General features: G+C 44.5%; 2 protein-coding genes across 7 annotated transcripts in view; one reads left to right on the top strand and one right to left on the bottom strand.

Moving 5' to 3' along the window:
• Nucleotides 1-2,688: 2,688 nt before the first annotated feature.
• On the bottom strand, nucleotides 2,689-3,085 carry LOC105726183 (small ribosomal subunit protein uS10-like). The gene has a single exon (XM_064361796.1). The coding sequence runs from the start codon at nucleotides 3,083-3,085 to the stop codon at nucleotides 2,726-2,728; it is 360 nt and encodes a 119-aa protein (XP_064217866.1). The 3' UTR covers nucleotides 2,689-2,725.
• Nucleotides 3,086-16,372: 13,287 nt separating this feature from the next.
• PDS5B (PDS5 cohesin associated factor B) overlaps nucleotides 16,373-17,656 on the top strand; it is a 181,333-nt gene continuing 180,049 nt past the window's right edge. For 3 of the 6 annotated variants that reach the window (XM_021669282.2, XM_021669286.2, XM_021669284.2), the window contains exon 1: nucleotides 16,373-16,496. The gene's annotated coding sequence lies outside the window, so the exon portion shown is untranslated. Of the gene's footprint in view, nucleotides 16,497-17,336; nucleotides 17,603-17,656 lie in introns of those variants that run through there. The other 3 variants (XM_021669283.2, XM_021669285.2, XM_012465543.3) reach the window with 2 other exon arrangements.

The raw sequence follows: 17,656 nt of genomic DNA on the forward strand, positions 1-17,656 counted from the left end.
TCCATGGGAGATTGGTTTCAGGACCCCTGGAGATATCAAAATCCAAGGGTGCTTAGTTGCTTATAATATGGTGTTTGCATATAACCTATACACATAATTCATATTCTTTTTTTTTTTTTTGAGACAGAGTCTTCTTGCTCTGTCACCAGGCACCAGGCTGGAGTGCAGTGGCACGATCTCGGCTCACTGCAATCTCTGCCTCCCGGGCTCAAGCAATTCTCCTGACTCAGCCTCCCGAGTAGCTGGGACTACAGGCGTGCACCGCCACGCCCAGCTAATTTTTGTATTTTTTTTTAGTAGAGACGGGGTTTCACCATGTTGGCCAGGATGGTCTTGATCTTTTGACCTCGTGATCTGCCCGCCTCAGCCTCCCAAAGCGCTGGGATTGCAGACGTGAGCCACCGCGCATGGCATAATTCATATTCTTTTTTTTTTATATATGTTGGATTTTTTTTCATGTATCACCCATAAGTGGGTTTTACTCTTTTTTTTTTTTTAAAGAAAGGAAAAAAAAGAAAGAAGAAGAGGAAGAAAAAGGAAGAGAGAGAGAGAGAGAATGGGAGTATTGCTTTCTTGCCCAGGCTAGAATGCAATTTAGTAATGGGTATTGAAAACCACTTTTATACCAATAATTATACTTAATGATGTAGACAGGAAGGAAAAAGGGAAGAAAATAACAAACAAGCAGCCAACCAATATTTCATTTAAACCTATGAAATGCTATGCGATTACTGAGGAGTGATTTACTTCCAATTATGTAGTCACTTTTGGAATAGGTATGAGGTGGTAATGTATATTTTGTGTATTTGAAGTGGAGAGTTCTATAAATGTTTATTAAGTTTACTTGTTCCGGGTCTGAGTTCAAGTCCTGGATGTCCTTGTTAATTTTCTGTCTGGTTGATCTATAGAATCGTTAGCTCTTCTTGTTACATTGATCCTTTTGCCATTATGTAATGTCATTCCTCGCCTCTTTTGATCTTTGTTGCTTTAAAGTCTACTTTATCAGAGGCGAGAATTGCATCTCCTGCTTTTTGTTTATTTGTTTATTTTTACTCTCTGTTTGGATGGTAAATCTTCCTTCTTCTCTGTGTTTTGAGTCTTGGTGTATCATTGCATGTGAGATGGGTCTGGATGCAGCATACCGATGGGTTTTGGCTTTTTATCCAATTAAAATATATATAAGTTTAATACTGGCATTTGATGCTGGCTGGCTGTTTTGCCCATTAGTTGGTGTACATTTTTCATTGTGTTAATGCTGTTTGCTTTCTGATATATTTTTGGAAAGGCTGATATTGGTTGTTCCTTTATATGTATAGTGCTTCTTTCAGAAGCTCTTGTAAAGCAGGCCTGGTGGTGGTGAAGTCTCTAAGTACTTGTTTGTTTGCAAAAGATTTAATTTTTCCTTCGCACATAAAGCTTAGTTTGGCTGGATATGAAATTCTGGGTTGAAAGTTCTTTTCTTTGAGGATATTAAATATTGGTCCCCACTCTTTTCTGGCTTGTAGGGTTTCTGCTGAGAGATCTGCTGTAAGTCTAATAGGTTTCCCTTTATGGGTAACCTGACCTTTCTCTCTGGCTGCCCTTAGTATTTTCTCCTTCATTTCAACCCTAATAAATCTGGCAATTATGTGCCTTGAGGTTGGTCTTCTTGAAGAATATCTTTGTGGTGTTCTCTGTATTACCTGGAGTTGAATATTACCCTGCCTTGCTAGGTTGGGAAAGTTTTCCTGAATGATATCCTGAAGAGTATCTTCCAACTTGGATTCATTCTCTTCGTCACATTCAGGTACACCTATCAAACGTAAATTAGCTCTTTTCACATAGTCGCATATTTCCTGGAGACTTTGCTCATTCCTTTTTATCCTTTTTTCTCCAATCTTGTCTTCTCGTTTCATTTCACTGAGCTGGTCCTTGACTTCTGATATCCTTTCTTCTGCTTGATCAAGTCAATTGTTTAAACTCGTGCATACTTCGCGAAGTTCTCATGTTGTGTTTTTCAGCTCCATCAATTCACTTATATTCCTCTCTAAATTGTTCATTCTCGTTAGCATTTCGTCAAAGCTTTTTTCAAAGTTCTTAGTTTCTTTGCATTGGGTTAGAACAAATTCTTTTAATTCACGGAAGTTTCTTATCACCCACATTTTGAAATCTGTTTCTGTTATTGGAACACGCTCGTTCTCCATTAAGCCTTGTTCCGTTACTGATGAGGAATTGCAATCCCCTGTAGAGGGAGAGGGATTCTGATTTTTGAGTATTCTCTGCCTTTTTAGTCTGGTTTCTTCTCTTCTTTATATATTTATCCCTCTGTTGTCTTTGTAATTACTGACTTTCTAACTAGGTCTCTGAGCGGACGTCCAACTTGTTGATTCCCAGTGCCGAAATCTGAGCAATCCACTGCGCCGGCCAAAACAGCGGTGTTAAGATTGATGGTGCTTTTCTGCCCGGGAACCTCCGGACTCTGCACCTAGAACTGCTGCGCTAAGGCGCCAGCAAAACCGCCACGCCGGCCACAAGAGTCACTCTGGCGACCCGTGGGGCTCCTGCACTGGGAATCTCCTGGTCCGTGAGCAACAAAAATTCGTCTGAAAGTGTGGCGTCCTCTCGTTCTCTGCGCTTTCACTGGGAGGTACGTGCCCGAGCTGCTAGTGATCAGCCATCTTGGATCTCTCTCCTTTTTTTTTTTTTTTTTTTAACAACTGGTAATCAATTTATTAAGATAACTGACTTAAGCATCTGCAATGGTGACTTCCACCTCAACTCCTGGCTCAATACTGATGGAAGTAATCTGCTTAACAATCTCAGAAGGACTGTGCAAATCAATGAGTCGCTTGTGGATTCTCATCTGGAAACAATCCCATGTTTTAGAACCTTCACCACAAGGTGTTTTTCTTGTAGTGAGTCTCAAAGTCTTCGTAGGCATTTGAACTGGTCCTTTCACTTTCAGATTCTTTTCCTTTGCTCCTCTGATCAAGTCAGCACACAACTTCTCCAGCGATTTTACGTTGCGGCTTGTTAAAGTTATTCGAATTCGGTGAATTGCCACCTCTGGCTCCACAGGTGTTTTTCCGGTATCCTTAAAAGCCATAGCTGCCGCGCGGCTTCCTGAGCGACTTGTTCCTCTGCAAGAGCGAAGAGCGGTGAGTCAGGAGCAGGAGCGTGTGGACTAACGATCCACAACAGCTACGACCGCGTCTTCCTCAAAAAGCATAATTCATATTCTTTAAATCATCTCTAGATTACTTGTAATACCTAATACAATGTAAGTGTTGTGTAAATAGTTCTACCGGTATTTAAAAAATTGGTATTGGCCGGGCGCGGTGGCTCACGCCTATAATCCCAGCACTTTGGGAGGCCGAGGCGGGTGGATCACGAGGTCAAGAGATCGAGACCATCCTGGTCAACATGGTGAAACCCCGTCTCTACTAAAAATACAAAAAATTAGCTGGGCACGGTGGTGTGTGCCTGTAATCCCAGCTACTCAGGAGGCTGAGGCAGGAAGAATTGCCTGAACCCAGGAGGCAGAGGTTGCGATGAGCCGAGATCGCGCCATTGCACTCCAGCCTGGGTAACAAGAGTGAAACTCCGTCTCAAAAAAAAAAAAAAAAAAAAAAAAGAGTTTCATAGTGTAGCATTTGCAATCTAACTAAAGTTCATATTATATCAAAATCCATTCTCTTTACACAACCTTATAATATCTTTGTGTGTAGATGTGCTGATTGTGTACTCATATGTTAGATAGGTCTTTTCACTTTGAGGTACTGACTCATATTTGTAATTACACTTCCTTCTAATTAATTTCTGATTGTCCCTAGACATTAGATTTATTTCACTAAGCATTCTTTTTCTTTTTTCTTTCTTTCTGTTTTCAACGGGGTCTTGCTCTGTTACCAGGCTGGAGTGCAACAGAGTGATCTTGGCTCACTGCAACCTCCGCCTCCCAGGTTCAAGCGATTCTCCTGACTCAGCCTCCTGAGTAGCTCGGACTACAGGTGCACATCACCATGCACAACTAATTTTTGTATTTTCAGTAGAGATGGGTTTCACCGTGTTGGCTGGGATGGTCTCGGTCTCCTGACCTCATGACCCATGCAGCTCAGCCTCCCAAAGTGCTGGGATTACAGGTGTGAGCCACAGCACCCAGCCTTACTAAGCATTCTTTAATGAAAGAATCATATGATAATTGTCAGGTGTGGTGGCTCATGCCTGTAATCCCAATACTTTGGGAGGCCAAGGTGGGTGGATCACTTGAGGTCGGGAGTTTGAGCCCAGCCTGATCAACATGGAGAAACCTCATCTCTACTAAAAATACAAAATTAGCTGGGCATGGTGGTGCATGCCTGTAATCCCAGCCACTTGGGGAGGCTGAGGCAGGAGAATCACTTGAACCCAGGTGGTGGAGGTTGCAGTGAGCCAAGATCATGCCATTGCACTCCATCCTAGGCAACAAGAGTGAAACTGTATCTCAAAAAAAAAAAAAATGATAATTTTTAATCTTTATATTTTACTTGATAATATTGTACTATGCAAAAGCTCAACCTGATTTATAAATTAAAATTCTTGGTGATGGCATTATCTCAAATTATGTTTATATAAAATTGCATTAAGACTGTGTGTGGGTGTTGATTTACACTGACTGTAGGTAAAACTTGGGATAAATTTTCTGGAGAACAGTTTGGCAAGATGTACCAAAACTTTAAAATCTCTATACTTTAAAAAACCTAGTTATCGGGCCGGGCGCGGTGGCTCACGCCTCTAATCCCAGCACTTTGGGAGGCCGAGGCGGGTGGATCATGAGGTCAAGAGATCGAGACCATCCTGGTCAACATGGTGAAACCCCGTCTCTACTAAAAATACAAAAAATTAGCTGGACATGGTGGTGCGTGCCTGTAATCCCAGCTACTTGGGAGGCTGAGGCAGGAGAATTGCCTGAACCCAGGAGGCGGAGGTTGCGGTGAGCCGAGATCGCGCCATTGCACTCCAGCCTGGGTAACAAGAGCGAAACTCCGTCTCAAAAAAACAAAACAAAACAAAAAAACCTAGTTATCCTAGACTATTTCAAACATATACGAAAGTAGACAGAATACTATAATAAATCCTCCTGCGTCTATCACTGATATGGTTTTGCTGTCTCTCCATGGAAATCTCATTTTGAATTGTAGTTCCCATAATCCCCACATGTCATGGGAGGGACTCGGTGGGAGGTAATTGAATCATGGAGGTGGTTACCCCTATGTTGCTGTTCTCATACTAGTGAGTGTGTTCTCATGAGATCTGATGGTTTTATAAGGGACTTTTCCCCTTTTGCTCACCACTTCTGCTTGCTGCCGCCACGTGAAGAAAGATGTGTTTGCTTCTCCTTCTACCATGGCTGTAAGTTTCCTGAACTTTGCTTCTCCTTCTATCACGGTAGTAAGTTTCCTCCGCCATGCTGCGGAGTTTCAGAAAACCTCTTTCCTTTATAAATTACCCAGTCTCGGGATGGAGACAGCAAACCACCAAGGCATTTGTACCTATGCAATAATCCTGCAAGATCTGCACATGTACCCCAGAACTTAAAGTACAATTAAAAAAAAAAATACCGGCCGGGCGCGGTGGCTCAAGCCTGTAATCCCAGCACTTTGGGAGGCCGAGGCGGGTGGATCACTAGGTCAAGAGATCGAGACCATCCTGGTCAACATGGTGAAACCCCGTCTCTACTAATACAAAAAATTAGCTGGGCATGGTGGCGCGTGCCTGTAATCCCAGCTACTCAGGAGGCTGAGGCAGGAGAAATGCCTGAACCCGGGAGGCGGAGGTTGCGGTGAGCCGAGATCGCGCCATTGCACTCCAGCCTGGGTAACGAGAGCGAAACTCCGTCTCAAAAAAAAAAAAAAAAAATACCCAGTCTCTGGTGTGTCTTTATTAGCAGTGTGAGAACAGACAAATACAGCAAATTGGTACCTGGAGTAGGGCACTGATGTAAAGGTATCCAAAAGTGTGGAAGTGACTTTGGAACTGGGTAACAGGCAGAGGTTAGAACAGTTTAGAGGGCTCAGAAGAAGATAGGAAAATGTGGGAAAGTTTGCAACTTCCTAGATATTTGGAAGGCTCAGAAGACAGGAGATGTGGGAAACTTTGGAACTTCCTAGAGACTTGTTGAATGGCTTTGACCAAAATGCCAATAGTGATATATGGTGATATAGAGAATAAAGTCTAGGTTGAGGTGGTCTCACATGGAGATGAGAAATTTGTTGGGAACTGGAACAAAGGTGACTCTTGTGCTTTAGCAAAGAGACTGTTGACATTTTGCCCCTGCCCTAGAGATCTGTGGAACTTTGAACTTGAGAAAGATGATTTAGGGTATCTGGTGGAAGAAATTGCTAAGTGGCAAAGCAGTCAAGAGGGAGTAGAGCATAAGTTTGGAAAATTTGCAGTCTGACAATGCAATAGAAAAGAAAAACCCATTTTCTGGGGAGAAATTCAAGCCTGTTGCAGAAATTTGCCTAAGTAATAAGGAACCAAATGTTAATCACTAAGACACTGGGGAAAATGTCTGCAGGGCATGTCAGAGAACTTTGTAGCAGCCCCTCCTATCACAGCCCCTCCTGGAGGCCAAGGAGGGAAGAATGGTTTCCTGGGCTGGGTCCAGGGCCCCACTGCTCTGTGCAGTTTGCATCCCAGTTGATCCAGCTCCAGCCGTGGCTAAAAGGGGCCAAGGTACAGCTCAGGCCACTGCTTCAGAGGGTGCAAGCCCTAATCTTTGGCAGCTTCCACATGGTGCTGGGCCTGCAGGTATGCAGAAGACCAGAATTGAGGTTTGGGAACCTCTGCCTAGATTTCAGAGGAAGTATCGTAGTGCCTGGTATCCAGGCAGAAGTCTGTTGCAGGAGTGGGGCCCTGATGGAGAATCTCTGCTAGGGCAGTGTGGAAGGGAAATGTGGCGTCAGAGCCCCCACACAGAGTCCCCACTGGGGAACTGCCTAGTGGAGCTGTGAGAAGAGGGCTACCATCTTCCAGAGCCCAGAATGGTAGATCCACTGACACCTTGGACCTTATGCCTTGAAAAGCCACAGACACTCAATGCCAGCCTGTGAAAGCAGCCTAGAGTGGGGCTATACCCTGAAAATCCACAGGGGCACAGCATCCCAAGGCCATGGGAACCTACCTCTTGCCTTAGTGTGACCTGGATGTGAGATATGGCATCAAAGGAGATCATTTTGAAACTTTAAGTTTTAATGACTTCCTTATTGAAATTTAGACTTGCATGGGGCCTGTAGCCCCTTTGTTTTGGCCAATTTCTCCCATTTGGAACAGACGTATTTATACAATGCCTGTGCCCCCATTGTATCTAGGAAGTAACTAACTTGCTTTTGATTTTACAGGCTCATAGGTGAAAGGGACTTGCCTTGTCTCAGATGAGTCTTCAGACTTGGACTTTTAGGTTAATGCTAGAATGAGTTAAGACTTTGGTGAACCATTGGGAAGGCATGATTGTGTTTTGAAATGTGAGGACATGAGATTTGGGAGGGGCGGGGATAGGATGATATGGTTTGGCTGTGTTCCCACCCAAAGTAAAATCTTGAATTTTAGTTCCCATAACCCCCACGTGTTGTGGGAGAGACCTGGTGGGAGACAATTCAATCATGGGGGCAGTTACCCCCATGCTGCTGTTCTCGTGATAGTGAGTGAGTTCTCATGAGATCTGATGGCTTTATAAGGGGCTTTTCCTTCTTTTGTTCGGCACCTCTCCTTGCTGCTACAATGTAAACAAGATGTGTTTATTTCCCCTTCCACCATGGTTGTGAGTTTCCTGAGGCCTCCCCAGCCACGCTGAACTGTTAGTCAATTAAAACTCTTTCCTTTATAAATTAACCAGTCTCAGGTATGTTTTTATTAGCAGTGTAAGAATGAACTACCACAATTACGCAGCTTCAACAATTATCAACTCATGGCCAATCTTGTTTCATATGTACCTGTCTGGTTTTTTTTTCCTTTTCTATATTAATTGAAGTAAATCCTAGATACCATATCTATTTTTTTTCTAAAAAAATGATACATGCCATGTTTCTCATTTGCATTTATATTTTCAAATTTATATTGAACTATAATGTAGATACAGAAAATTTGGTGCTGGGCTGGGTGCGGTGGCTCACGCCTCTAATCCCAGCACTTTGGGAGGCCGAGGCAGGTGGATCACGAGGTCAAGAGATCGAGACCATCCTGGTCAACATGGTGAAACCCCGTCTCTACTAAAAATACAAAAAATTAGCTGGGCATGGTGGCGCGTGCCTGTAATCCCAGCTACTCAGGAGGCTGAGGCAGGAGAATTGCCTGAACCCAGGAGGCGGAGGTTGCGGTGAGCCCAGATCGCGCCATTGCACTCCAGCCTGGGTAACAAGAGCGAAACTCCATCTCAAAAAAAAAAAAAAAAAAGAAAATTTGGTGCTTACCAAACTTTCGCTAATTGAACACACTAGGTAACTAATACCTACATCAAGAAACAGAAGATTTTGTATTCAGTAATTTTTTCAACATAGCCATTATACTACTATTGCTAAACAATTAACAATGATTCTTTGATATCTTTTAATACCCAGTGTTCAATTTCCAAAAGTCCCCTAAATGTGATAATTTATTTTTAGTAGTTTATTTTTTTGACTCAGGTCCAAATAGGTACACACATTGCAATTGACTGGTTCATCTCTTTAAATATTTAGGTTTCTCCTCCATCTCTCATTTATTAATTTTTAAATTTTATTTATTTATTTATTTAAAGATGGGGTTTCACCATGTTGGCCAGGCTGGTCTTGTGCTCCTGACCTCAGGTGATCCACCCACCTCGGCCTCCCAAAGTGCTAGGATTACAGGCGTGAGCCAACGCTCCTGGCTCTCATTTATTTCTTCTTTGGAATTTATTTATGTGAAAAACCAGAACATGCTTCTATGTACTTCTTGTAAATTGATACTTGTATCTAGAGGCTCTATCAGATTTAGGTTAGATTTTTATGGCAAGATGACTACATAGGTGCTGCTATATTCCTCTGTCAGTGAACATCTAATGCTTTGTTCTCTCTCTTTGTGATGCCAGCAGGCACTTATGTTCAATGTCTGGATCAGTTATTCTCACTAGGGTTTATTTATTTATTTATTTATTTCCTCAGCACTCAGAAAATGATTCAGTTCCAATGCACTCACTAGGGCTTAAAAAATAGCAATATTCTACTTTTTACATTCCTTCTTCATTTCAACGCTAGACTACTTCTGTTCACAGATTACGATTTGATTTTCCACTAGTACAGTTTGTACAGAGCAGGCAGGATAAACGATTGATTCTTTCCTTTATTTGTCAGTTTTAAAAATAATGAGATGGACTTTGGGAGGCCGAGGCGGGTGGATCACGAGGTCAAGAAATCGAGACCATCCTGGTCAATATGGTGAAACCCCATCTCTACTAAAAATCCAAAAAGTAGCCGAGCATGGTGGTGCACACCTGTAGTCCCAGCTACTTAGGAGGCTGAGGCAGGAGAATTGCTTGAACCCAGGAGGCGGAGGTTGTGGTGAGCCAAGATCGAACCATTGCACTCCAGCCTGGGTAACAAGAGTGAAACTCTGTCTCAAAAAAAAAAAAATAATAATAACAATAATAATGAGATGGCTCATTAGCAACCTCCAACAGTGATTTTTAAGATATGGTATGAGTTCATGGATTTAAATATATTTTGTGTGTTACAATTAATCATCAAACTATTCAACAATAGGGGTTCATTAAATAAATCATACCATAACTACATAATAAAATAGTATTACATAGCCAATAAAATAATAATATTGATGTGTATTTACTCACCAGCAAATTATTTATGATATTTTATTTAAAGCTTATTTTAAAAACATTAAATGCATGTTGATAGTACCAAAGGTAATACAGTCACAGATTTCTCTCTCACCTTTGTTCTCAAGTCACCTAGATTCCCATCTAGGTGTCCTCTAATTTTGCGTAACCTTGTATATTCTTCCAGAGATTTCTAGAGCTGACAGTTTACCTGGTATGCATTATTGTGGCTGTATTAGTTGCTAAAAGTAATGAAACCCTTCTATAAGGTTGTCATACAGCTGGTTCCCTGAGCCTACTTCTTTCTCTATGGGCACCCAAACCCTTCCCTGCCACCCCCCAGACCTTGCCCATCATCATCAATTGAAGAGTTAATGCTTCACACAGCAGGGAGCATATGGGGTCTTACTCAAGCTACAGCCAGTATCTGTTCTCATTGATTCTTGACTGTCCTATACAGTTGCAAATATTTTAACATTATCCTTGGAGATTTCTATGCCTCTAGCATCAAATTTCATATTATAAAACATTATGTTTTGTAAAACAAAATGTAAATATAAATATATGAATAGAATATTTTCTGGACTGATATATACCAAAGCATTAGAAGTAATTTTTTTCTGGTGGCATAATTATGAATGATCTTTTTTCTTTTCTTTTTTTTTTTTTTTTGAGACGGAGTTTCGCTCGTTACCCATGCTGGAGTGCAATGGCGCGATCTCGGCTCACTGCAACCTCCGCCTCCTGGGTTCAGGCAATTCTCCTGCCTCAGCCTCCTGAGTAGCTGGGATTACAGGCACGCGCCACCATGCCCAGCTAGTTTTTTGTATTAGTAGAGACGGAGTTTCACCATGTTGACCAGGATGGTCTCGATCTCTTGACCTCGTGATCCACCCGCCTCGGCCTCCAAAAGTGCTGGGATTACAGGCTTGAGCCACCGCACCCGGCCGATCTTTTTTCTTTTTAATTTTAACTGTAGTTCCGGATTTCTCTATAATGGACAGGTTATTTACACAGCAAAAAATTAAAGTGCATCTCTAAAGTGGTTTTATTTCATAAAAAAGAATGATGTCAACATTTTTCAACAGCTCCATCTGCTGGCTGCTGAATAAAGCTATTTTTTTTTTTTTTTTTTTTTTTTTGAGATGGAGTTTCGCTCTTGTTACCCAGGCTGGAGTGCAATGGCGCGATCTGGGCTCACCGCAACCTCCGCCTCCTGGGTTCAGGCAATTCTCCTACCTCAGCCTCCTGAGTAGCTGGGATTACAGGCATGCGCCACCATGCCCGGCTAATTTTTTGTATTTTTAGTAGAGACGGGGTTTCACCACGTTGACCAGGATGGTCTCGATCTCTTGACCTCGTGATCCACCTGCCTCGGCCTCCCAAAGTGCTGGGATTACAGGCGTGAGCCACCGCACCCGGCCCCGTAAAGCTATTTTTAAATATTACGTTTTAACTAGATGAGATAGCCAGGAGAAGAAATAGAATTCCTGTTAGAACAAAGGATGCTTCCTACATATCCATGAAGAGTAAGCATTAGGAGTCAAGTTAATTTACTTGGAATAAAAAGTGATACAAACTTGGTTCAATATAGAATGAGCTACTACTCTATGCTCAAAAACAGGCGGCTTGCCTAGAACAGAAACGTGAAACTGAAAAATTGTTTTGGAGCTTTTGGCCATCTTACACTGGAATGCTAATTTTTAAATTAAAAACAAAAATTTTTTTTGAGGCAGACTCTTTCTCTGTTGCCCAGGCTGGAGTACCTTGGTGTGATCACAGCTCACTGCAACCTCTCCCTTATGGGTTTAAGTGATCTTCCCTCCTCAGCCTCCCCTGAGTAGCTGGGACTACAGATGCATGCCACAATGCCTGGCTATTTATTTTTTGTAGAGGCAGGGTCTTGCTATGTTTCCCAGGCTGGTCTCAAACTCCTGGGCTCACACTATCCATTCACCTCAGCCTTCTGGGATTAAAGGAATGAGCCACCATGCCCAGCCTGCTGATTTTTTAATAGTGCGAAAGTAAAAAACATTGACTAGTGATTGCCTGTGAACATATGTGAAATGTATTATACTGAAGGAATTTATATGCCTTTGCACAAATATTCCAGGCAGCAGTCTAAATTTTTCTTTGTCATTCTCATTACTTTTCAAGTGAAATTGCTCTTGGTTTCATATCTCTTTATTATTTCCAAAGGTTGACCTGAGTGACAATTGCTTTCTTAAACCCAAATCTCTCTTTGGATGATAACGCAAGGTATGATATTTTGTGTAAAAATTTCTGTCATCTATCTTTGGAACTCTTTTAAAAAGTTAGATCTATCAAACATATTCCAATATAGTTTCTGAATATCTAGTTTACAGAAATTTCTCAGATGATTTTTGTATTCTTCCATTCCACTCCAGTTAAGAATCACTACCCTGGGACTGCAGATGAATGTGACATCCTTTCAGGAACATTTGCATTGTAAAGAGGATCACCTGATGGGCGCATGCAGGGGGATTAATTGTGAAGGGAGAAATTTGAGGCACCAAGGACTATGTCTTGGATGAGGGTGAAGGAAAAGAGCCCTTATGCTATCTTTCAGCAGTAGCGATGTTTTATGAATGAAGGATCAACTTCAGGGGCTTGGAGTTTATCATAATGCCTCACCTGTTTGCCTAATGCCTAAAATATCACAAAGCTAATTTCTACTGGGCTTAGTCTCTCCTAATGGCTACAAATGTGTTAGTGTGTTATCATTTTTTTTTTTTTTATAAATGGAGTCTCACTCTGTTGCCCAGGCTGGAGTGCAGTGGCATGATCTCGGCTCACTGCAGCCTCTGCCTCCCAGATTCAAGCACTTTTCTGCCTCAGACTCCCAAGTAGCTGGGATTACAGGCGCTCGCCACCATGTCTGGCTAATTTTTTCATTTTTAGTAGAGATGGGGTTTCACCACCATGGCCTGACCTCATGATCCACCCGCCTCAGCCTCCCAAAGTGCTAGGATTACAGGCGTGAGCCACCTCACTTGGCCTATCGTTTTCAGGTAACACAGCCACATTCCAACATGTTTTCTGAGAATCCAATGCCTTAACCCAATAAATTAGTCTAGTGGGAATTTCAGCACTGTTGCAGGCTGACAGGGATCATATTTGTGGCCTGACATACCTTGAATTATGCTGAACAGGTAATGTTTGTCTAGGTAGGGCCCAGTCTCTTCATTTACTAATTAGCTGCCCAGTGTGGTATACTATGTATCATATGATAAATATATTATCACCATGCTGTAGTATAGCAAGGCTGTACTCAAAATGCAGCAGGGGCCATGGGATATATTTAGGACCATCCAGGTTAATTGTGTGCATTCCTGATGTCTTCCAACTTCCTAACTTCTTTAACCTCAACTTTAGACTGTATTTTTAAAAAGCCCAGGTAACCCAAATATGAATGATGTGGTAGGCTGAATACTGGTCCCCCTGCAACATCCATGTCCTAATCCCCAAAGCTTTGAATATATTATGTTACATGGCAAAGGGGAATAAAGGTCACTAATCAATGGACCTTAAATTAGAAAGATTATCCAAGTGGGCCCAATATAATTACAAGGGTCTTAAAAGTGAATGAGGCTGGGCATGGTGGCTCACGCCTGTAATCCAAGCACTTTGGAGGCCAAGGCAGGCTGATCATCTGAGTCGGGAGTTCAAGACCAGCCTGACCAACATGGTGAAACCTTGTCTTTAAAAAAAAAAAAAGTGAATGAGGGAGTCAGAGGAAGAACTGCGATGACAAAAGCAGGTCAGAGAGACACCACAGGGCTGGCTTTGCAGATGGAGGAAGGGGTACAGGAGCCAGGGATCTGGGAAGCCTCTAGAAAAAGGAAATAGTAAGAAAATGGATTATCCTTTGGAGCCTCCGAAAGGCACACAGCCCTGACAGCACCTTGATTTTAGCCCAGTGAGATATGTGTCAAACTTTGGCACTCCAAGGAGACAATAAGTTTGTGCTCTTTTAAACCACCAACTTTGTGATAATTTGTTGTAGCAGCAATGTAAAATCAGTAGAGGTGGGAACTACATTTGTGGTTCTTCATAATCAAAGACAATTCTCCTAACCATTTCTGTATAAAACCAGGATTCGGACATAATTCCCACATAATTTCTCTTTCTTGGAGTAGAAAGCATTTACAACTGAGTTTTGAATGGCTCACACTCTTAACTGTCTTAAATTATGTCACATTCAATTATGTTGCTCCTAATGACTTGCAACTTGGCTATTTTTAAAAGTCCTAAACACAGAAGATATTCTTGTTCAAATACCAATTTTAGATTTTAGTTTTCCTAAACAGTATTGTTTTAAATGAAGGTTTATATTGCTGATTTCTGTAAAGCCACTTGCAGTCATATAAAAGTATACTCTATCATTAGAAACTATGCTTCATTGAGGTTTTAGAGTTTTTCCTGTGTCTGTCCTAATGGTAATTGCCCCATTGACCCTTACCATGTAGCTGTTTTGAGGCTATCTCCTTTCTGCTCACTCTTTTCTTGGGCTTAATCCTGTGGTGTTAGCAGCCTAAGGTGGGCAATAATGTGTTCTGGGCTTCATTATTGAAACTCATTCCACCATTTCACAATAGAGAGGGTAAATGGTGAAACCGGCAAAACTAACTGCTCACAAACTTGATGTGACACCTTTAGACGTTTCAGGGCTCACTGCCATATGCAAGACGTAGAGTGACAAACAATTCATACATTCAACAAAATATTTACCGAGGCTTCTGGGTGTCAAATGATGGGGATAATAGCACTGAATAATTTATACAAAAATTCTTGGCCGGGCGCGGTGGCTCAGGTCTGTAATCTCAGCAGTTTGGGAAGCTGAGGCGGGCGGATCACGTGTCACGAGGTCAGGAGAAAGAGACCGTCCTGGCCAACATGGTGAAACCGCGTCTCTACTAAAAATCAGCCGGGCGTGGTGGCGCACACCTGCAACCCCAGCTATTCAGGAGACTGAGGCAGAAGAATCGCTTGAACCCGGGAGGCGGAGGTTGCAGTGAGCCAAGATCGCACCACTGCACTCCAGCCTGGGCAACAGAGCGAAACTCCGTCTCTGTCTAAAAAAAATAAAATAAAATAAAAATTCTTGCCCTCATCCTGCTTTTCTTCTGAAACTTTCTTGCTCCCTGGCTTTGGAGGTTTGGGAATTGAAGAAAATAAAGTAAAAAAGATAATAAAAACAACCGAAGAGTTAGGAAAGGTTTTTCTAGGTCTAGATATCCTACTGTCTTCTTCCGTGAAAGATTTATGTTGGTGGAACAACAATGTAAAATAAGAAAATTCCTGAGATAATTCTAAAAAGAGGGCAGAAAAAACTCAGTAGACTTCATTAAGGAATGTATAAAATGGGTAGCACCTGCAGTATTCAGTGGCAAAATCTTGGATAATGTAATACATACAACATACTGGTCTAGCAAGCACTGGCGGAGACTGAAACGGAATTGTCCAGGGAATCTCACAAAAATAGTAATGAAGAGGTCTCTGTAACTCTAGGTGCCCTGGCCCGATGGAATACCGATGGACACACCTTTTCTAACACAGTAACAATAGTTTATACATCAGCATTACCTATCTTTCGTTTCAGTTGATAAATATCCTACAGTAATCCATTCATTCACTCTTTGCTTGTTCGTTGTTGAAACAAATTCTCCCTGGAACAAAATCCTAGTAACCATATACATCCTATCCCGAGAAACTTCCTTACTGCAGGGATGGTATTAAAGTAAAAAGAGGACGCAGTCCCTTCTTTAGCTCTGGCAGAAACCTGGCTGGGGAGGAAACCTTTCCCCATGGTAGGTAACCGGGCTAAGCCCACTACAGCTGCAGGAGGGACTGCCGTCTCCCAGAGGTAAAGGGGGAGGAGACCCATCTCCTGGAATGTGTCCCTGCAGTCTCTAGATGGTTTCTTCCTCTAATAAGGACAATTCTGCCAAAGGAATGGGATGCTTCGTCACAGGCTGAATTACTGTGTGTCCTCCCAGCCTACTACCTATATACAATTCCTCAAATTAGGAAAGCGGGGAGATTTAATGTAGACGTAGCACGTAAAGTGTAGGAACACTATTTGTATGGTATTCCGAGACGAAGGCAGAGTTAACAAGTAAGGAGCAAAGTAGTTAATTCCAAGTCTGTTTACCCAGCACAACATCAGTGCTGAATGTCAGTGTTTAAAAAAATCTCCCAACCTTTACGTAAAAAGATAGAGCTACAGAACAATTGGTGTGTTTTTTTTTCGTTAGAGGTCTAGGAAGCCGCAGGGGCAGAGGACGCCTTGACAGCTGCCCGTCTCGCGGTCCCCCGGCGGCGTGCCCGTGTGGCTGCGTGCGCGCGGACGGGGCGGGGCTGAGGGGCGTGCGCGCGCGCGGACGGGGCGGAGCTCGGAGGGCGGGCGCGCGCGGGGCCATCTGGTCGGCAGGGGGCGCTGCGCACCCATGGCGCGCTCTGGCTGCCCCTGGGTGCTGTCCGCCGCGGTTCGATTGGAGCTGCCGCCGAAGAGCGCTTGGCGCCATTTTGAAGCGGAGAGGAGGAGGAACGGCCGGGCTGGCTGCGGAAGGGGAGGGGGGCGGAGAAGGCGATTGGATGCGGTGGCGGTGGCGGATCCCGGAGAGCCGCGGAGTGAGAGGAGTAGCGAGTCGGCCACCCGGAGGTAGGAAACAATTCAGTTAACGGAAAGAAAATGTCTCTTCTCTCAGGCCGCGGCGCTCCATTTTTCAGCGGCCGCCACCGCCGCTCTGTGTGTGCGTGTGCGTGTGTGTGTGTGTGTGTGTGTGTGTATGTGTGTGTGTCTCTGTGGCGGGGCTGAAGCGCCGCCCGCCGGGCTGCCAGGCGCGACTCGCCTCCCGGCATCGGGGGCTGCAGCGGGCGGCTGCCTGGCGGCGGCCCGGGGCGGGGGTCGCGGGGTGCGGGCCGGGCTGCGGTGGGGGTGGGGAGGGCCCCGCGCCTGCTCGCGCCTCCACGCCGCGGGCTCTGCTGCAACCTCTGGAAATTAAACTTGCCGCCCTGATCCCGGCCGGGGCAGCGGCGGCGGCGGCGGCGGGCGGTGACCTTGCGCGCGGGCGGGGGTCCCGGAGCTGACCTGCCGCCCGCGCCCTCTCGCCGCCGCCGCCGCGCCCCTCCCCCCGCGCCCCGGCCGGGCGGCCGGCGGCTGTTTCCCGGGCGGCAGGCGGGCGGCGCGGTGCTCCTGTTGAATCCTCCCGCGGGCGGGCTTCTCCCCCTTCCGGGCGATGGGCGGGCGGGGAACGTGGGTCGGGGCCGCGGGCGCCCTCGCCGCCGCCGCCTGGTCCCCGCGCGCCGCCCGGCCTCCGCTCCGGGCCAGGGAACGGGCTGAGAGTGACATTTTTTACACTGTTCCTAGCTGCTCGCCGCAGGGAAATCGCGCTCACCGCGCCGCCCTGAGCGGGTGCTCCGGGAACCTGAGGACCCAGTTGAGGAAGAGCTCAGCGCTGGCGTGGAGGGACTCCTCCCAGGCGACAACTGGGTTCTAGCTTTCCTTTCGGAAGGAACGGCGGGGAAAGTGGTGTGCAATTGTGACTCGTTAATGTTTTTTCAGTGTTATTTTATTGCCACTTTAAAAGTTTCGGTTCGGAGAAAAAGCTTGTTTGCTGTTGTTGCTGGTGCTGCTGTTGGTTTTTAGTAGAGACGTAAAAGCTAACTCTAAGTAGCTCGACAGTTATTTGGAGGAATGACTGAACCCTGAAACGCCGCCCCTCGTCTTCGGAACTGCAGGCTGCTGCGTCCCTTGCCGCGGACTGGGTGAGCTCCGGGAAGGGTTGAAAGAGCAGCTACCCACCCACTCCACTCGCGTCT

This window comes from Aotus nancymaae, unplaced genomic scaffold (assembly GCF_030222135.1).
Source record: "Aotus nancymaae isolate 86718 unplaced genomic scaffold, 86718_ANA_hifiasm-v0.15.2.pri h1tg000043l, whole genome shotgun sequence".
NCBI lineage: Eukaryota > Metazoa > Chordata > Mammalia > Primates > Aotidae > Aotus > Aotus nancymaae.

Excerpts from the sequence above, each read along its gene's own strand:
- LOC105726183 (XM_064361796.1), bottom strand. The coding sequence starts at position 3,085 with ATGGCTTTTAAGGATACCGGAAAAACACCTGTGGAGCCAGAGGTGGCA.